The sequence below is a fragment of the Plectrocnemia conspersa genome, unplaced genomic scaffold, assembly GCF_051122295.1.
Source record: "Plectrocnemia conspersa isolate PC_06_02 unplaced genomic scaffold, ASM5112229v1 ptg000002l, whole genome shotgun sequence".
NCBI classification, from domain to species: Eukaryota; Metazoa; Arthropoda; class Insecta; order Trichoptera; family Polycentropodidae; genus Plectrocnemia; species Plectrocnemia conspersa.
Genome location: NW_028277166.1, coordinates 2,464,554 through 2,486,090, shown reverse-complemented (window position 1 = coordinate 2,486,090; position 21,537 = coordinate 2,464,554). Strand labels below are relative to the sequence as shown.

Genomic DNA, 21,537 nt, shown 5'->3' with positions numbered 1-21,537 from the left:
GGCTCGCAAGCGTTTTGCTGCTATAGCGATATCAAGATCAATTTTGCGTTGATTTTTTGAACTCGAAACTAAACTTATATATATTAAACTTATATATATATGTAATATGGCCCTACGAGTCCAACCCAAACAATGAACTAAAAATATCAAGCACCTAATCTGTTACTTTCAAGCAAAAGTGCGCTTTAAAAATATTAATAGTTTTGAGACTTTGTCTATTTTTATTAATATATTTTTTTAAATAAATGTTTATTCTGCGCAGCATTATATATTTTAATAATTAATAAGTGCAAAAAGTTTTCACTTTATTTAAAATTAATAATAAACTAAACATATTTAAAAATTATAATAAATTAAAAATATTTAAAATATATTTTCAAGTTTGAAAAAAATATTTTGAATAAATCATGAACTTATATTCTGAAACTTTATAATTTAAAAAATATTTAATTAGTTTTAAACAATTTTGTGTAGTTTCCTTTTAAAGGCGTCATTAAGAGTGATTTTTGCAACATTATGTGTTCAGTAGTTGGTTGGTAATGAATAGTACTTATTTTAAAACTTTGCCCCTTTTTGTTAAAAATGTTTTTTCAAGCGAAATTTTAAAAATTCTCTAAAAGCTATAACTTTAAATTGCCAACGTTTGCCAACATTTAAGTATATATTCTGTATAGAAAAGCTAATACAAATTCACATTATTTATATTATATTTAAAATCCCGTACAAACTAAACATATTTTTCTTAAGTTAAAAAATATTTTTTTTTTAGAATTTGATGATTTTTATACATATTTTGATAAGTGTTTTACAATTTAAATCGATAAAATCAATTTCGTAGATCGTTCTCAAGCGCGCCCAAAGCCGGGACTTCCCAAACTCTGTGACAGCTCTTCAGTCATCTGTCAAGCGCTTGTTGCGCGCGGTTCGGTGCAATTAAACAGTGACATATGTTATAACTACAGAATTTTTCTTACAAAGTGTTAATTGAAGATGATTCAAAATGGGATTATTTGGAATTATAGATAATATAATCAAAACTTGAAATTATGAATGTGCCAGTAAGTGTTTGGTTATATGAATAATATATCACGGTTATTCTAACAAAATTACCATTGACTTTCCAGGATATAATATTAAAAGACACTGCGGCGATTGGGCAATTACAGGTATATATACCAAAGTTAATTAAACATATTACAACATATTAGTGTAAACAAAAAGTTACATTTTACCCATTATATAGTATCGTTTACAGTTAATTTTCAGAAGCAATGAGAGATCTAATACCATTAACGTATGGCAAACATTTAAAATACGACGTACAAAATATCAGTTTAAGAAGTGATGCCAATCTATGTGTTTAATCCTCTACAGTCTACGGTAACTTCCGTTAATTTTGTTCTTCGGTTGTAGTTTAAATTTAATTTATGGATTCTATTAGTAGTAATAATGTATTCAATGTTTAACTCTTATTGTTTTGAATTATTTTTCAGAAGCAATGATGGAACAATTTGATGACCTATACGGCTATAGCATAGAATTGGTATATATAAAGAAAGAGTGAATCTTCTCATGTTGAAGTCACTGTCAGCAAGTATTATCTTTTTATAAAGAACATACTACATAATTTTGATGTAACTGAATAGCTTGAATTTGACTATTCCTAAAGAGGAATGATGACACAGAACAAAAATTGCTTAAAAACCATGACGAATACACATTTTGCCACATCGGCATTAAAAATAAGCCATTCTTAGATATTTTGGTTATCGATTATTCCAGGTATGCAATCACATATTTATAATAATTGTAAAATGTCGTCTATTAGATAACATCCAAGAAACTACACATATTTACATATATTGCGAGTCGCCACTCGGACGACTCCGAGTGACGACTCGCAATATATGTAAATATGTGTAGTAAATATGTGAAAGGAACGATCTAGGTGATTTTTTTTTGCTGCCATAAAGGTTTAAATTTATTTTGCTGTAACCAAGCTTCTTCAGCTAAATAACCGACTGCATCACAATCATTGTCACACGATCGTCGGAAAAGATAGTATCCCCAAATATCTATATCTATAAATAGATAAAAAAATACGTTTTATTAGCATTTATACGGTTTGATCGACATTAACCTCAATCTTCATACGTACTAAGTATATATTACATGTTAACGTTTCAGTCAAATCTAACGTATATGTTCAATGTCACACGATCGTCGGAAAAGATAGTATCCCCAAATATCTATAAATAGATAAAAAAATACGTTTTATTAGCATTTATACGGTTTGATCGACATTAACCTCAATCTTCATACGTACTAAGTATATATTACATGTTAACGTTTCAGTCAAATCTAACGTATATGTTCAATAAATCGGAAGCAATGATAATGTTTATGTAATATAAAAGGAAAAACTCACTTTTCGGCCTCGGGCCCGTCGCCGGGAAATCAAAATTTGAAGATTTCATTACGAAGATTTTTTATCTAGTTTAATCAATGTATTCTTCTAATCCTCAACACATTGTGTATATATTTAATTTTCATAGTATAACACACCTAGTTAATTTGCAATCCGATTATTTGTAATAGTAAAAACTCACTTTTCGGCCTCGGAGCCCATCGCCGTGAATTCAAAATTTGAAGATTTCAATTCGAAAATTGTTTTATGATTGTTTATCTAGTTTAATCAACGTATTTTTCTAATCCTCAACACATTATGTATATATTTATTTTCATAGTTATAACACACCTAGCTAATTTGCAAACCGATTATTTAAATGACAAATTAATGAAAATTCTTGTCGCCTAGCAAATTTTATTATTTAATAATAATTACTTAAAACTGTTTTCACGGTGCCGTCAGCCATCTTGTTTTATATTTGAATGCTTATTTTTGATTGGTCGAAACAACAGAACGCATTACCGGCGGCTCGAAAATCATTCGGTACAAATTCAATTTTTATTATTATAATTAAATATATTCGCATTGTTTACGTGTATTAATATATATATATATATATTAAAGCTATACGATTTACAGAGTAGACTACTGAGCATATAATGTTTCATTTAAAGCATGCCCATCCGGAAGCGTAAGCGACAGCGACAGCTTAGAACAATTATATTATAGAAGATGCCCATCCGGAAGCGTAAGCGACAGCGACAGCTTAGAACAATTATATTATAGAAGATGCCCATCCGGAAGCGTAAGCGACAGCGACAGCTTAGAACAATTATATTATAGAAGATAGAAGATATCACAATTCCCAGACTTATCAGTTAAGTTACAATGAAAGACTAAAAATGAATATAAATACATAATGTTAATTAAATTAATTATTTATTTGCTCACCATTAATTTTAAATTTCCCTAGGAATTTATATAATACAGCAATCGGCTTGATGAAATCTTGCCGTAAATTTGAGAATTAGGTTTACAAGAAGTAAACCAAAACGTTTTTAATTAAATAAAAAATTAATAGATTATAATTTATTATCATTAAAGGCCGGACACCATATTTTAACAATATATAATATATTTATTTTTAGAATATAACTAATTGATTATTTTTTAGTTTAATATAATGTTAGAAGGCGAAAACGAAATTGATGAAAACGTGAGTAGTGGGATCGAAGAGATTATGAATTTTTTTAGAGAATACAAATTATTACTACAAAATTTATTAAAACTTAACGATTATTTCAAGAAATAAATATTAAAAATAGTCTTAATTAAGATATTTAAAACTGTATTTTTTATAAACATTAAAAATTGTAATCATAGATTTTTTTATTGTAATTATTACTAAATGATATACTATTTTTATATCGAGACAAACATGTTACTGGTTGTTTAAAATAAAGACATTAAAATTGAAGTCAACATACGGTATGTTGTTTTTCTTTTACATATTTTTCTGACAATAAAACTGTGAATAATTAAATACAGCCGAATCATTATATGATATCTTCTACTTGGTGGTGGGTTGCATTTTTCTTTTTTTTTTATTAACATTGCATTTTTACAATGTTAATAAAAAAACAATAAAAATAGCTACATATATTTTTATAAAAATAAGGACATAAATTATTTCCTTTAATTTGTAGAAAATATGCCTACTGTATTGTCTAGTGAATATTATATCATGTTTTTAGAAAAAAGTCAGATAAAAACATTGAGGTTACATAATTAAAAGTAACAGCAGTAAAAATAAGTAATAATCAAAGATGGAATATTTTCATATTAAATTACTATAATATAATTTCCAAACTCTTTAGCAAAAATGCTATTATCAAAATCATTCAGCGTGGCCATTTACTATTTGATAAGCATTTTACTACTAATTGGCATTGTTTATTTTTTTTTTATGTTAAGAACGTCTTTATTTACATATAAAAACACGGTTTATTTTGAGTCACGCGACAAAAGGATCGATAACTTTCAGTGAGTAGCATTATTTTATAACTTTGATATTCTAATATAAAACATGTAGTAGTGCACTTCTTAAGCGACAATATTTAGGCACCGAACTTTGCCTTTATTGAATTAAAAGCTACGGTTTTTATGCGAGTGCTTTAAAACTGATTAATAAACGTCTACTTGGATACGCAATATCATATGTTTCTGTTGACGAAAAAATAGTCCGCACAAACAATTTATTTATGAAACTTAGCGATTCTTGCTCTAATAATTTCGTTGCATCGATTTTAGATAATCTTGACAAATGCATTTCTTTCTCTATATGGGTTTAGATTTTTTTAACGTATATTACTGCCCTGTAGAAAACACAATGGCTTCACTTTATAAAACAATAAACGTTTATCTTATATATAAGTTTTAAACTAATCCGCAAATATCATATTTACTTTAAAAAAATGTCTCTAATCTAATGAGTGCCTCGAAATTATCTTAAAAATAAAATAAACAATATATGTTTTTATAATATTTTATAATCTTAGTCTTTTATTTAATAATATTTTTATTTATTCTTGCATACATATCTATAAATACATAGTAGTAGAGCATTAAATATATATAAATTTGCACTATAGGTAAAATATAATTTAACTATCGAAATTTTACAATTTTAAGTCAGTGAAAATATATAGTTTTGATTGAGGCAGTAAGAATTATGACGCATCTATTGTTAAATTAGTATTAAACAACAACATTTATTTTACACAGTTAAGATAACATAAAGTTTATTTCACATGCTAATTTCTGCTAATATTTTTTTCTATAAAAACTTCTTTATTCAGATAAATAAATATTTTGTCTAAAGGACATTTCGTTTTTGAAAATTGGGTTGAACCCTAAATTCCGTGAAGAGGGAAGCAGCTGCTCTCTTGGTATTCTTTCTCTCTGTCGATGGTCGGTGTAGATTCCCAAGTAATTGCTCCGCTATCTTTTTTTAAAATACCGGTTATTTAAAAAAATTTAAAAAATCGTAAATTCGTAAAAAGAAAATCCTAGAAAAAAAGTAAAGCATTGAAAAATGTTTTATATTAAATAAAAAACAACATCTTTTCTACACACTTGAATATATATTTTATTATTGTGATGTAAATATTAATTTATTTTAGTGATTAGTTTTACAAAACAATGTTTTATGTTTAATATTTCACAAATCTATAATTATAATAAAGCTTTAAATTAATTAAATACTTTTTTACAATTTTTAATTATTAATAAATTAATCTAATATAAAATAGTATTTAATTTTCGCAAAAGTATTTACTTTTCTTGATCAACCTAAGAGTAATATTATAATATTTTATTTCTATTACAAATCTGAACATCATGACTGACAGGTTTTAATAATGCGTCATGATGGTTATAATTTTTTGAGATATCTGAGAAAATTAGGGTGATGCATTGGACGTAATTGTCAAATAAACTTATGAAAGCGTCTGTATAAAAAACATTGTTTGTTTGCAATCTCCGGAGACCTCAATAGAGGCTCTTCATTAGATAATGCTTTAAATGTGGTGGTGACTTAGATGGGTGAACCGGCCAAGTACACTGTAGACTGTAAATTTTTATAAAAATGATTGCAAATTTAATTATAATTAATAAGCTAGTCTTATTTATTCCTTAACTCTACACTGGCTCGCAAAATTATTTAGTAGAACCCTAGGGATTCAATAACCGCTGATATAATGGATTTATATTAAAACTTTCAGACATGCTTCTCTACACACTGGTTGTGTTGAGCGTTCTGTTTCACCACGGCACATCCAGAATACATCAAGATCCTCTGGAACACGAGCACTTCCAATTAAAAAGTAACAGGACTGATCCCCAGTATCGTCTTCCACCTATTGCAGCAAAGGATTTAAAATATAAACTTTTTATACAACCCTTCTTCGACACCGGAGATGAGAAGCAGTTCACTTTTAACGGACAACTCGATCTTCACTTCAGAGTTGAGATCAAGAATGTAAAAAACTTGACGATGCATTCTTCTGGTCTGAAGATACAGACGGCGAATCTGTTTATATTGCCTGGTAATTTGACAGAATCGCGGAAACCGATTCTTCATGATACTGTCACAGCTGTATTTGATCCTGAAGTGGAAAAATATGAGTTTGTCACTTTCAAGTGGAATAGGCCAATTCAACCTGATACGGCATATAATTTGAAAGTTACTTATAGTGGAAAGTTTAATAAAAAAATGCAAGGTTTCTATTTAAGTACATTCCAAGAAAATGGCACACTAAGGTACGTGTTTCAACTGTAACTATTTTAAAACAGATTTTGCCATAACGTTTATTTTTTTATTTAACAGTTTTGAGATTAATAATTTAAAGTTATTACAAAAAATATTTCTACATATTATCCTTTTACAAAAAGATCGAGGTAAATGTTAGTGTATAGTGTCATCTATAAATATATTTGTAACGCTAATTAAAATTTTAATATAATGCTAAATTTTCGTTCACCTAACTAAATATATATAATTATACTTATCACAAAAATATTTTTTATTGTTACTTATTTTTTATTATATTTAAGATATCTTGCAAGCACTCAAATGGAACCAACGCATGCCAGAAAAGTATTCCCATGCTTTGACGAACCAAGATACAAAGGAACCTTTCAAGTGTCCATCGAATGTCCTACGTCTTACGAATGCATGTCTAATACTGTGGTGGATTCAAGGTATACACTTATACTCTGATTATTTTGTTATTTAGTATTATGAATATATTTTTTATATGCTTATAAAATAATACTTAATTTAGAAAGCATTATATAATTATTAAGCTGTAGTTTTATCTGCATTAAGGTCCTCTGGCGACCATTTGTAACTCAAAACCGCTTCTCAAAACTTGATAAAGAACTACTTGTTAGAAAATGACGACTTTCTGATAGAAATTCAGTGATTTTCAGAAGTTTTAGTTACAAGGAATTAGTTAGTTTAACCCAGTGATGAGCATTATTTTTTTATGGCAAGCCACAAATGAACACTCAATAAGCCATACGGGTCGCAACTCGTACACAAAAATGAGTTGTGATTAAGATTACCAACATTATGAAATTCTAAACCAGGACTTTCTTTGAGAGTTTCTTTGAATACAACAACGTTCCTCATAAACATTTTAATGTCCCGCAGATAAAAAATAACAGATTTTGACTGTAAAATAATAAAATAATGCCATAAAAAGTGATAGATGCTGTTATGAAATGTATTTCTTTCATAATATGTATCAATTTCGGGCATTGGCCGAATAGTAAGGCACGCTAATGGTCGGGAAATCCGTATGCCCCATTGTCCACTTAGTGTCCAAACGTTCATAGTATGCGCGCCGATGTTCACGCTATGAGAAGTTGAAATTACCGTGTAATTAAAGAGGGTTTATTTTATAAGAATATCGAATACATTTTCACTATTCCACATGCAAATGCAACACCTGAATGGAATTTTAGCCAAATGACAAGTGACTGGCGTAAATATTAAAATGGTCAATTTAAAAAAGAATGAATTGTTCGGAATTACATTTTTCTAACAAGATTTAGCTAGTGGTGTGGCTACCTTATAGCAGAGTCTTGCAAAAAATGGGGGCCCACCTTGACAGGGACCCCAAATTTTTAAACATGCAATATAAAAAAATATTTTTTATTAATATAAAAAAGCTATCTAAATTTTGGGGATCAGGCTATAGCAATATCATTAACAATAATAAACAAAGTCACAGCAACGTCATTAAGGGGGAAGTAGGGGGGAGATTCCCCTCCCTTTACTATAAGGCTAAAAAATGCATGGCAATTTAAGAAATACTATGAATTTTAATGAAATTGAAATATTCGAAACGACCACTGGCTAGACAATTTCCCCCCCCCCCTCCTTTCTGTAAAAGCATGATTTTATTGCTTTTGACGTAGATTTTTTACTTCTGAGAAGGGATTATTGTTTTTTGCGCCCTCCTATAGGTCAAAATTCGGTTTAAATATGCTTCATGCGATTTTTTTTACATAATATGAACGCTTAGATAACCAAGTGTGTTTACTGCGACAGCACAATTTTATTGCTTTTGACGTGAATTTTGCCAAATTCATTTGAAATGAGTATGCGGGCTGCAAATATTGTAGTGAGCAAAAAATGTATTTAAATTTAAATAAAAAAAATTACCCAAATAGAACATCTCTAATTTACCGTGCTATTGGGAGGGTCTATTTTATAAAAAAATACGCAGACGTTAAATAGGAGTACTTATTTTTAGAACAAATAATCTCATCGCTTTTGACGAAACCCCACTCATGTCGACCTACCTCGTCGCATTGCTGGTTTCCAACTTTGAAAGGATTAACGCATATAAAACTAGCAAATTGGAGTTTGAACTAGTGGCAAGACCTGAAGCCAGGACGATGGGAGAATATACGTTTAACGTCGGAATAGAGATGCTAGCAGTAATGGGAGATTATACTAAAATCAACTTCTACACTATGGACGGTAAACTAATGGTGATGAAAATGACCAACGCAGCCATACCAGACTTCAAAGCTGGAGCTATGGAAAACTGGGGACAGTTAACATACAGGTATATAAATTTTTAAAATCGCAGTAAGCCACAAATATTTTGGGAAGCTCAAGCACGTAGCTTCACGAGACCGGACAAATATGTTGAGGGCGGTGTCGACAATCTGTCGTTGCTTGTTGATTTTTAACTGTGTCCCTTATTCTTGATTAAAATAATAATATGGGTATATTTTTAAGTTGATAAATATTTCAGAGAAAGTGCTTTGCTGATAGATAATAAAAGATCTCCTTCAGAATCCAAAATAGGAGCAGCAAAAATTTTGGCGCACGAGCAAGCTCATCAATGGTTTGGAAATATGGTCACTTGCGACTGGTGGTCAAACGCATGGCTGAACGAAGGTTTCGCCTCTTTCTTCGAATTCAAAATACCAGCAATAGTTAGTTAAAGAGTCCTAATAAATGTATCAGAATAATTAATTATACTACACTATTTATTTTAAAGGTTCGACCGGAATTAGACACTGATGACTTATTCATACAACAGAAAGTTCAAGTGGCCCTTGTAATTGATGCTTCTGAAAATTCAACGAGCTTATACAATGAAGTGAATTCTCCAAGTGAAATAAAAATAAATTTTAGTCCAATTGGGTACGCCAAGGGAAGCTCGATTATCAGAATGATGGAAAACTACATCGGAGAGGAGACCTTCAGAATGGGTCTGCAATACTACTTAAAAGACAGGTGATTTATTGTGATTTTATATAGTTTCTTTTCTGTTTAATTGTGTGTATATATATATATATATATATATATATATATATATATATATATATATATATATCTTAACATTGTAGAGGATATAGAACAGCTCTTCCTAAAGACTTGTTTAAAAATTTACAAAAAGCTGTGACTGAGAATAATGTAGATACACTTGGATTCACAATTAAAGAAATTATGGACACTTGGGTTTATCAACCAGGTTTTCCTTTGATAACAGTGACAAAGAAGCCAGAGAGTGGAATGCTTATTTTAACGCAGGTACTTATTTGCTTAGATTTATAAGAAGTGATAAGAAATACATAAAATATTATAATGAGAATTCCGTTATTTGTTTCCCGTTTGTGTGACACATGTTGGCCGCCCCAGTACCTATATACAATATATAATGGTTAAATTAAATTGAGCTTTAAAAAAGTTTAAGAATTAATCATTTGTTTTTTTTTTATTAATTATAGAAGTCGAAAAAAATTGTGTTATTTTCTACTATATATTAATTGCTTAATTTAAAATACTGTAATACTAAAATGATTAATAATAAACTCATATTATTTCACGTTTATTCATAGAAAAGGTTCATTGCAAGATCACTAAATAACTCCACCAAAGTCCCAGCAGATAATATCTACAGCATTCCAATATCTTATACTACTGAAACTGACGCCGATTTTGAAGACACAAGACCTAAATTTATATTTAGCAACCGAACCATGGAATTATATGGAGATATTTCTTTTGGATGGACTATACTAAACTTAAAACAAACTAGTATGTAGTGTTAATATTATATTGAGTTAATAACTTATGATTCATTCAATATTCAGATAACAGTTTGACATAAAAATGTTTATTCAAATTTCACGTTTGTTATTTTCTTAATAATGTAATTAACAATGATATATAGTATCTTTTATTTACTTATATTGCCAAATTAATAAACCCTCAATTAAAAAATCTCGCTCTAGAGCAAAGAATATTAATCGGTGTGAATGGAGTCACGTAGTTGATAAAGAATATCAACTGATCTTAAGGTCGGTCGACTATGAGATTTATCACTCGTCGAATGAACATTTGTTATCAGCCATTAAGATTTATTTATTTGTTAAATCTATAACATAAACATCTATTTTATTTTAGGTTTCTACAGAGTGTTATACGACGAAAGTCTTTACAAACAAATAGCAGAAACCCTCGAGGGAGATGGTATGAAAAAGATTCACTACATTAATAGAGGACACGTATGTTTAAATGCTTTTATTAACTAATAAAGCAAAAAAAAAAACAATATCATACATTTCTGTACATTAGATTGTAGATGACATTTTCAACTTTATCAAAGAAGGTGTTATGAAAGCTGCTACTGGTCTAAACATCATAAAATTTCTGCGTCAAGAGTTGAACTCTCACGTATGGGATGTTGCCCAGGATGGTTTTAAAATGCTGAAGAAGAGATTTATGCACAACAAAAACGTTACCGTGCTATTGAATGTAAGTGATCAATAGGATAGTGTTTGAACATGTAATAATGTTTTCTTATTTAAAACCAATCCAGAAACATATTTTGAACCTGATGTATAACACGCTGAAGGATGTTACTTTAGCAGCATGTCCTACTGACTTTTTGAAAAGAAGGGTGTATAGATCGAGAATACTGAATTTTGCCTGTGAAATAGGACATCAAAACTGCTTATTGAAGGCTAAAGAACTTTTTCAGAAAAACGATTCCGAGTAAGAATTTATAAATATATATATTTCATAATCACTGTCAGCATGCTTAAGTAAACCAGAAATACGCTTTTCGTCCACGTCGTTCCATGACCATGAAAGTGGTGGTAAAGTACTTCGATTTTAAAATCTATGTTTATGTAGTCTTTAAAAATTTATATGGGATGGTGCACAACTCTAAGCATAATTTTTTAATATAATATAAACTTTCAGAATAGATCCTGATCTGCGTCAAATAGCCTGTTGCTCAGGATTAAAATATGGAAGCGAAGAAGACTATGACAAACTATGGAATATGTTTTTAAATGAAAACGTAGTTAACGTAAAGAACATAATGATGAACTCGCTAGCTTGCAGCAGAAATCAGAAAAAAATCAAATCGTTAGCAAAAAATGTATATGCGTTTATAATCTTTTTTTTTCAATATTTATTATTTTGTTTAGATTGCTGAACGAACTCTTTAAAAATGATTCTGCAATCAGAGAACAAGACGTTGTATCTTTGATGACTAGGATAATTAATCAAAATTTAGAGAATACAGAAACAGCGCTAGTCTTTGTGAAAAATAATATTATTAAAATGAAAAAAAGGTAAAAAATATTATATTCTTCATATATAGCTAATTTTTTTATTTAAAAATATTTGCGAAAAGCTATTTTATTTACGTTTTCATACCTGTATATCAATTGCTACATAAAACGCATAGTGTGTTTGACAGTCGAGTATTGACGACACATCTTGTACGCTTACCGATTTCTAAATTTTGAATTGACAGAACTTGTATTAAATTTTGCGTTTAAAACATAATATAGTGCAGTTAAATGGTACAGACATCTAATAATGCTTTTGGAGAAGATACCATGAGCTAACAAAGGGTTGATAAATAGTACAAATCATCACAGCAACTACCGATAAAAAAATAAGCTCATTGTGTAAAATTTTTAGGGAAGTTTCTTAACAAATTAGAATATAAAATTGAGCAAATTCGAAATGAATTTTATGAACTACAATTGTTCCAATGTCTGAATGAAAGCGCTTTGAAGAGTCAAGACCAAAAAAATCACATCAAGTTTAATTGAATATCAAGGTTCTTCTTACTGTTTTCTTTGGTTATAACGTTTCAGTTTACTAGTTTTTACTGCTAGGTTATATAGTCAATAAGGAATACTTTTCAGTTTTACCTCATTCATGTGAAGCAATCCAAAGAAAATGTACAGAACAGTGTGCAAACAAAATTTTATACCATGATAACGTACTGGCTTTTTGTACAAAAATGACACCAGCGTGAAATAATAGCATAAATAAAGATCATATTCAAAACAAAAAATCATAAGTGATCTGAAGATTATACTAAATACTATGTAATGATTCAATGTGGTACATAAATTCGTGTCAAGGGACCCGTGCGGTCCTAGCAGCCATCAAAACGTGGTAATGTTATCTTTTGATCCCTACCAACGTACATGATAGGGGCGCGGTGGAACAATATAAATAATAAAGAATATATTAATACTTTTGTCTCACCTTGTATGCTAAATCTTTGTTTTTTCTCTTTACCAGACTAAGATCTTATGAATTAAAAGGCGTATTTAACACTTTGGCTATGCATCTGTCAAGCGAACAGCTTAATGATGTGAGTAGATATATTTTTTTAAATTAATACGAATTACTTGACTGCTTTTATGATTAATAAAAATAAATAAATTGTGGATACTAATAATTTTTATATATTTTTCAGTTTAAATCCTTTGCAAATACTGAAGCTAACGGACTGACAAAGAGCGAAGTAAATTCTATTTTAAATTCTATTGAAAAAGCGTATAGAATAATTCAATATGCCGACGAAGAAGCACCGCCTTTGATCTTCTGGCTGAAAAATTTGCACTAAATTGTTAAAAAGTATTTTTATTAGAAATTTAATTATGATGTGTTCCCTAAAAACTACCCTAAGCTATGAAATGAAAGATTACTTTAATAATCGCTTTTAGTACTTAATTAAATATATTTTCCATGTTTCTGTAAATCGTTTTTAATTGTATTAATACTAAATAAAGTTGCCAATGTTTTTGTAAGATTAAAGACGCTATATTTTTAAAGTATATTCTTTTAATATACGATTTAACAATGTATATAAAAAATATTTTAAGGATTTTGTAATTCCAAAAAAATAGTTTGAATGTCTAAAAAAGTGATATTGTGTAGGAGAAAGGTTAGGTATATTTGAGGGATGAGGCAAAAATATGGGGTCCCATAATAATATAGAGCAGTATCGTTTCAAGTCTGTCTACTAAAATCTGTACTATAATTTTTTTTCTATACATTGTTTTAATATCCCTACGACATAATTATGCTGTAATAGTCACTCCTGGTTTCTTATCATATTTAAAAACTTTCTTGTCTAACTATTGTCCTAATCTCTTCTGGTTATGGTATTTTTTTATTTATCATTGCAAGTACTAATTATATTTAAGAATAGTTTTCTATTGTTTATGAAAGCTAACTATGAAGAGACATCGAAACGTTGTAATTTTTGCCTTTCAGTTAATTCATGCGGTACCCGTTAATTAATTTAAAAAAAAAAGTGTAATTAGATTATTTTTGTCACTTTTTGTACAAATTGTTATTACTAGATAATAAAAATTAATTAACAAAATATTTTATTATCTCAGTAAAAAACGTAAACAGTTTAATTATAACATAATATTTCTGGAGTTATTTTTATTATATATATTTATGTAACAATTTACTACGCAAAAACTCGTCCTCTGGTGACCACAAAGGTCAGAAGGATTGAATGTAAATAATCTTTTGAGGTCACGTACGTAAAAGATAACAGGTTTCTAGTTAAAACAATCAGTATTAAACGCAACATACAAACCGTTACACACTTATTTAGTACATAAGCCGATCAAAATGCTATCGAGAAGATTCTGCATATCATTATTATTGTGTATAGTGTTTCTTGGTAACACACATGGACTGCCAGATACAGTTGTACCAAAAAAATATTGTGTAGAACTCAACCCTTGGTTTGAAGACACTGAAGAACCTTTAACGTTTAAAGGAAAATCAACGATGATTTTCACGGTGACCAATTCGGAAGTTTATGAATTAATATTGCACTCAAAATTGTTGCGATATACGAATTATCATCTGCGATCTACTGATGCCAGAATAATCGAATCAGAAATCGATCCAGAGAGAGAAACCATCAAGTTTACGTTAGATAAACCGTTGAAAATGGATACAGTGTACAAATTAGACAGCACTTTCACTGGTGACATTCAAAATGAACCTAAAGGACTTTATAAAAGCTCGTACAAGCAAGATAACGAGACTGAGTGAGTGCTAATTACAAAAATAACCAATACTACTAACATATAATAATCTAATATAACACTGTATTATATGAATAAACAACTACGTCATAATTTAATAATAGATTAAGTGGAATTTATATAAAATTACAACAATAATAATTGCTTACTTAGCATTTAATATTTAAATAATTTAAAATTAACTGAAAATGTGTCTAAATATAAATTCACATACCTTATCAAGGATTACTGTTATGTAATTTAAGGTTTGAATACATTTTTTATAGTTAACGCGCTTTTTCTATTAAATATCGGTCTAAAGACTTCAATGACAGCAAGCCCTTTAGAGCGTTCTAAAATATATTTATTAAATTACTATTTTCCATTTTACCTTATTACCCTCTTTATTTAGGAAAGGTGGTGGCAGATTTTGTCATCTCGTTTTGTGAAAATAATTGCTTCTTATTTAATTCTGTTGATTTTGATTTTCCACCTCTCAAAATATTAATTTAAATAAGATTTTTCTAATTTATTCGCGATTGGTTTAAGACCGTAAGCACTAGTTAAAATAGCTGTATCGTCAGCGTACAATCAAATTAAGATATACAACGAAATCCTGAAACCAGTTTGAATTTACGGCTTGCAACTCTGGGGATGTGCCAAACAGTGCCATGTTAAAATGATTAAAAAAATTCAATATAAAGTGCTACAAAGCATCGTGAATGCTCTGTGATATGTTCGCAATAGAGACATGAATAGGCGTCGAAGACGTTACCAGTGCTATAAAATGTTTTGCTGCTAAACATGAAGCGAGGCTCCAACAGCACGTCAACATCAAGGCAGACAAACTCCTCAATGTAGACAACTTGAAAAGACGGCTGAAGAGAACTAAGCCCTTCGAACTGGTCTAGTTAACAATAATGACACTAATTTACTATTAGTGATTGTGTAGTGTAGAATAGAACACCTTTGAATGCCATTGGGTGAACATAGTGTTTAAAAACATAAATTATTAAACATAGAGTAAAATTAATTGTTGTTCATAAACAAGCCTAGTTTTAATATATTTATATTACTAGTGTTACCCACACCAAGCAAGCGTATGATATTGGTTTTAAGGCGCAATGGCCGCATGCCCATTGTATCTTAGTCCAGAGATATGTTCAGTTAATAATAAACATTATGATAATATTTTTATAATGGTTTTAAATTGTTTATTTATGTATCACGTATTTTATAGTTGTCTAAATATATGAAAATAAATAGGATAATTCAATTGTATATTAATGATAGACAACTAAACCATTGTTATTAAAACACTCTCACTCTTATCTACAAATTTTTAAAACATCTAATCATTTCAGATGGATTTTGACAGCTATATTCGAAAGTCAAAACGCCAGACTCGTGTTTCCGTGTCTAGACGACCTAAAGTACAAGGCTAGATTCTCTCTTTCGGTGATTTGTCCCAAAAATTACACATGCCTTTCAAACATGGATGTTAAGAAAATGTAAATATAAATGAAATATACAGACATATTTACCTATTTGATAATGTAAGCACTTCTTTTAGTGAAAAAAACTTTACAGTCTTTCACGAAACTCCAGTGATGCCTCCGTATTTATTGGGACTAGTGGTGTCTAAGAATGAAGTGCTAGAAAGCTATACGAAGGACAACAAGAGATTCACTATATGGGGAAGAAAATTTGACACTGGAAATAATAAGCTCGCCTTTGATGTTGGCGTTAAATTTTTAGAAGCGATGGACGAATACACAAAAATTCCCTACTACGACATTGATAAGAATGTCAAAAGGATCCTAAAACTGGATCATATTTCCATAGGATCCATAGGATCCGTTGCTGTGATAAAAGGCATAGAACATTGGGGGCTGATAATATATGCGTATGTATAATATTTCAAACATCTTTATATTAAGAATAGAAGAGTAAATATACAAAGTGCAGATAGGGGTTTACTTATAACTTCAGAAGACTTATTTATGTCTCAGCATTACTACCATGAACCTTGATGCAAATAGTTAAGCTGAGAACAATATTCTTAATTTTATAATAAAACCCAGCGTTACATACTATCGTTACATATTATGATTAACTATATTATATTACTTAAATAGTCCATCTATACATCAATATTGGGATGTAATTATTTTATTTTTTTATGTTTCTTTTAGAGAATCTTTATTTCACAATCCAAATCAATCTTTCGCTCACAAACAAGACGTAGCAAAAACTGTAACACACGAGATTTCTCACATGTGGTTTGGCAATTTGGTAATATGCAGCGACTGGAATGATCTTTGGTTAAAAGAGGCTTTCGCTAGTTTTTACGCCTACTATATAACCAACAAAGTATGTATCATGAAAAAATAATATATTATGATTTATTGCAAAACATATTTTTTTCTACACTTTAAAGATAGACGAAAATCTTTTGATGGAACACGAATTCTTAAGCAAACAACACGAAAAAGCTATGGAAGACGCGGCGAGTTCTCCATTGGAAATTGGATTTGCCATTAACGATTCGTTAACACACAAGTATTACGAAAGAGGTGTGAGCGTCATCAGGATGATACAACATTGGTTGGGAGAAGAAACTTTTCAAAAAGGCATAAGAAACTATCTACATATAAAGTAAGAGATGTATTGTTTTATTATAATGGTTATTACATATACATACTTATAACCTGACGATATAAATTAGTTAAATATTTATGACGCGCGCTTTACAAAGACCTGATTTTCGGGAGCAAATATCAACCGCAGACGTATTTCCTTTCCACGGATTTAGTAAATATAAGCTTTTACGTCATTATTAAGAGAACATTATCTACCATTATGTTATTCATAGCGACTGCAAGATCTCTATAAAAACATTGCTTAGGCCAATAGATTGGAATGAGGTACGATCAACTTGATCCACGAGTTATTAACCTAACTTGAAGACGTGCCGTTACGCCAACGCATGAAGGATGAGCTCCGCCACCGGGCATTGCAGCGGAATAGCACTGAGAGAAGCAGTCGCGACGTGTCGACTTAATTATACGAACTCTGTGATTCAACAGTCGCGTTGATATCCATTTGATTTTTTTGCTGAATAATGGCACCTAAACAACAGTTCAACCATTATATATCTATAATACCTATAATCGTCTTTTATGCCTCAAATCATGAAGCTGTCATAAATATTTTTATTGCACTGTAAGCTTTTGGACCTTATTACTTGCTATTAAATATTTGTGTTGTAAATAGTTCATTGATATAGAGAATGTCATAAAGTATTAGCTACATCTAATGATTATTATGCACACCGCACATAATTTAAGCATATGTATTTAATTTTAAGTTCTTATATTAATAACAATGTTTTAGCAAGTTCAAAAACGTAAAACCAAAAGATCTATACAATGCGCTTCAGACAGTTTCCGATGAAGATAAGTCTTTTCAGAAATATAATTCAACCGTAGAAGAAGTTATGGGATCTTGGATAAGCAATCCTGGCTACCCGTACCTGAATGTGCATATTGATAAAGACACTGGAAGCATAGAAGTTACTCAGGTACTATATAATGAGCAAATTATTAAACATATTTTTGAGTTTAATTATTATTTTTATTAGCATAGGTACATGGAACAATGGGAGAACTTTAACAATGTTACGTATATTATTCCTGTCTCATATACTTGTCAGCGCAACAGTGACTTCTCGGACACGAGACCTAAATTTATACTTAAGAATGAACCGCAGATTGTCGATTGCGAGGAAAAAGGAGGTTGGGCCATATTCAACATCCAGTCAACTGGTAAGATAGACCAATATCACTCATTTTGAAATGTAGTAGGATAAGCTTAATTATGTATATGGATTAGTTATTATGTAACGTAAATTATGTATAATTTACGTGGTTTTGAATGTAATGCATGCGATTTTTTGTTGCTAAATATCATCTCAAACTTTAAAATGTAATATTGTAAAATCACTGTGATAAATATATCTCTAAATTATTAGCTTAGAAGGGGGGGGGGACAAAATTTGACCTGTCAGTGGTCGTTTTTTAAATATTTTAATTTTATTAAAATTTATAGTATTTATTTTATTACATTAATTTTTCTGGAAAAATTCAGGGGGGAAAATACCCCTACTTTTCTTTCCCCCTAAATGACGTCCCTTAAAATATTAAAAACATTTTCTTTATAGCTCTCTCTTGTTACATTCACGACGCAAACTATTCTGTAATATACTTAATATTACAATTATAATTGCTTTTTTAATTGTAATATTTGCAAATATAATCTACAATTTTTAATTTCACTGTCGATATATTTTAGCCTAGAAATGTATGCCATTAAAATGGTATAAATTTCTTCTATTTTTTTATCAAGTGTATGTAAATAGAAAATAATGAGCTATTTTATAGTTTAATAAAATCGTACCAGGAAACCACATAAAAGCTGTGGTGATAAATCCGGTGACCATGACTATTGGGTGATAACAATAAAGTTGAATAACACTAATACATGTTTTAAATTTCCTAAATCAAAAATAAATTAAAAATCCTTTATTCTAAATTACTCAAGCTTAATTCATTAAATTATCAACGTAAAGTAATTAGACAAAGGTAGCTTTCTATCTAAATAAATTTGAAAATAATGTTATAATTACGGGTTTATAACTCTCTGGTAAGCCATATTTGTATGACATAAATAACAATTATAAATATGTTATAAATGATACCCTTATTCTTGTGACGTCACGACGCATTGCCAGTTAAGCTTTTAGGCCTTTATATATAAAATTATTAATTTATGTATTCCATTTAATCTTAGGTTTATATCGAGTGAATTATGATGCAGATACATGGGACTTGATCATTACAACTTTAAAGAGAAACACAACACAGATACATCCATATAATAGAGCACGAGTTAGTATTAAATATATCGTTACATAATACCTATATTGTTTTTTAAAATATATAAATATAAAAAAAATACTTTTTTATCAGTTAATACACGACGCACTGGAATTATTTTATAGTCGAATAATAAAAAAAGACAAGATTTTCAGAAAGATATTTAAATACCTAAGTAACGAAACCGATTATTTACCTTGGTCTGCTGCCTATGCTACTTATGATTCATACACTGCGATGATTGACAACAAAAACAGTATTTATATGAAGTCATTCAAGGTATTTATTTATTTAAAAAATATATATTAAAAATAAACAATAATACATTTTTATATTTTTTCAGAAAATAATAATAAAAGCAATCAATTCAGAATACAAGAGAGTTATAAATGAATCAAGTTCAGAAGATCTTGATTCATTTAGTAATCATTATAAAAAACTTATTTTCAGCTTTAGTTGTGCCGTTGATCATGAGGATTGCGTTGCTTTATCTTTAGATTTATTTAAATCACTAAGAGTCAACAACATACCGTAATAAAAAAATTAAATTATTTTTTACGGTTCATAATAGTAATTTATTTTTATTTTTTAGTATCGATCCGATCTTGAGATATGGAGTTTATTGTACAGCGTTTAGACTGGAAGTCCTAGAAAATGTAAGATTTCTACTATCTAATCCACCAATTGATAAGGAAGATAAAATCGATTTTGAAAAGGCATTTAAATGTATTGATTACAATCAGTGGCGTAGCTAGGGTATGTGCCGCCCAGGGCGATCCTTAAAATTGCCGCCCCCTCCCATACATTTTTTGTAGGGTCATAAAATCAGCATTTCTTAAAATAATAAATTGGTTATTATTAAGCTCTTGTTATTCGTAAATGTATATAAGTAACCAATAAGAACCAGAGTAGACGATCCCATCGCGAATATGCCGCCCCCAAGCAAGTGCCGCCCGGGGCGGCCCGCCCCCTCCGCCCCCCCATAGCTACGCCACTGATGACAATAATATTGATATTGAGGAGATAAATAATATATTACCGACATTTCCTAATATCATTAATATTTAAACACATAAAACTTTTACATGTTATTATTTTTGATTTATTTTATTTTGAAACATTAGTTGATAAATAAATTATTGTTCGGTATTACTACTAATATGTAAAAATGACTTAATACTTAAAGTTCGGTATTACCCCTAATATGTAAAAAAAAAACTTGATTTTAATATAATAACAGTTACTATAATTATAAAATATTTGTGTTTATATTTTTTTATTATTACTTTTAATAATTATACTTATTTTTAATTTCAATTTTTGTTCGTATTTCGATGTGTATATTTAACTTTATTTATTCGAAGGGTATTTTTTATTATTATATTGATAAAAATTTTAAAATGCATTTATGTACATTAATTTTATTGTAAAATTCATTATAATTAATCCATACCATAAAATTTAATTTTTCCGTTCATGGTCAATTTTCGTTGTCTTGTGATATCTGTCAAAATAAGTTAGTTGATGTATTGTCTGCGAGGTTATATTTTGTTCACATTTGTAGGACTCATAAAATTTGTTTTAAGCTAGTTTATTTATATTAGTACTATTTTGCATTTATTAAAACCTTAGAATTTTTAGAATCAGTATAATAAATTGAGTTCCTGATAAATTTTCATACGAAAATATAATTATTGAAGTTCAGTTTTCTTATATATTTATTTGCTAATAGATTTTATTTTCGAAATTTTATTTGTTAATTTAATTTATATTTTTTACGCACATAATAAT

At 29.3% G+C, this 21,537-nt stretch overlaps 2 protein-coding genes across 19 annotated transcripts; both read left to right on the top strand.

Moving 5' to 3' along the window:
• The first annotated feature begins 880 nt into the window (after positions 1-880).
• On the top strand, positions 881-13,588 carry LOC148237325 (membrane alanyl aminopeptidase-like). 5 transcript variants are annotated; one of them, XM_088181156.1, is made up of 20 exons: positions 922-1,058; positions 1,125-1,166; positions 1,256-1,380; positions 1,494-1,543; positions 1,647-1,782; positions 3,085-3,287; positions 6,193-6,730; positions 7,025-7,171; positions 8,734-9,051; positions 9,244-9,427; positions 9,493-9,731; positions 9,845-10,028; positions 10,337-10,535; positions 10,905-11,005; positions 11,076-11,255; positions 11,320-11,495; positions 11,706-11,873; positions 11,936-12,082; positions 13,053-13,125; positions 13,231-13,588. In XM_088181156.1, the coding sequence occupies exons 7-20, from the start codon at positions 6,195-6,197 to the stop codon at positions 13,378-13,380; spliced, it is 2,802 nt and encodes a 933-aa protein (XP_088037282.1). In that variant the 5' UTR covers positions 922-1,058; positions 1,125-1,166; positions 1,256-1,380; positions 1,494-1,543; positions 1,647-1,782; positions 3,085-3,287; positions 6,193-6,194; the 3' UTR covers positions 13,381-13,588. The 5 variants fall into 5 exon arrangements, with proteins under 5 accessions (XP_088037280.1, XP_088037278.1, XP_088037281.1 ...); XM_088181154.1 differs by having other exon boundaries at positions 881-1,058; positions 1,494-1,782; XM_088181152.1 differs by lacking the exon at positions 3,085-3,287 and having other exon boundaries at positions 894-1,058; positions 1,244-1,380; positions 1,494-1,782.
• LOC148237324 (membrane alanyl aminopeptidase-like) lies at positions 13,330-21,003 on the top strand. 14 transcript variants are annotated; one of them, XM_088181169.1, is made up of 11 exons: positions 13,330-13,391; positions 16,174-16,320; positions 16,383-16,715; positions 17,005-17,182; positions 17,250-17,467; positions 18,206-18,392; positions 18,453-18,636; positions 19,661-19,758; positions 19,840-20,025; positions 20,090-20,277; positions 20,339-21,003. In XM_088181169.1, exons 2-11 carry the CDS (start codon positions 16,304-16,306, stop codon positions 20,499-20,501), a joined length of 1,752 nt encoding a protein of 583 aa, XP_088037295.1. In that variant the 5' UTR covers positions 13,330-13,391; positions 16,174-16,303; the 3' UTR covers positions 20,502-21,003. The 14 variants fall into 14 exon arrangements, with proteins under 14 accessions (XP_088037295.1, XP_088037304.1, XP_088037303.1 ...); XM_088181168.1 differs by lacking the exon at positions 13,330-13,391 and adding an exon at positions 14,304-14,833; XM_088181167.1 differs by lacking the exon at positions 13,330-13,391 and adding an exon at positions 14,304-14,833 and having other exon boundaries at positions 16,371-16,715.
• The last annotated feature ends 534 nt before the right edge of the window (positions 21,004-21,537 follow it).

Coding starts and splice junctions, on each gene's coding strand:
- LOC148237325 (XM_088181154.1), top strand. CDS start 6,195: ATGCTTCTCTACACACTGGTTGTGTTGAGCGTTCTGTTTCACCACGGC. Junction 6,731..7,024: donor CAAGAAAATGGCACACTAAG/GTACGTGTTTCA, acceptor ATTATATTTAAG/ATATCTTGCAAGCACTCAAA. Junction 11,874..11,935: donor AATCAGAAAAAAATCAAATC/GTTAGCAAAAAA, acceptor TATTTTGTTTAG/ATTGCTGAACGAACTCTTTA.
- LOC148237324 (XM_088181167.1), top strand. CDS start 14,406: ATGCTATCGAGAAGATTCTGCATATCATTATTATTGTGTATAGTGTTT. Junction 18,393..18,452: donor GAAGCATAGAAGTTACTCAG/GTACTATATAAT, acceptor TATTTTTATTAG/CATAGGTACATGGAACAATG. Junction 20,026..20,089: donor TTTATATGAAGTCATTCAAG/GTATTTATTTAT, acceptor ATATTTTTTCAG/AAAATAATAATAAAAGCAAT.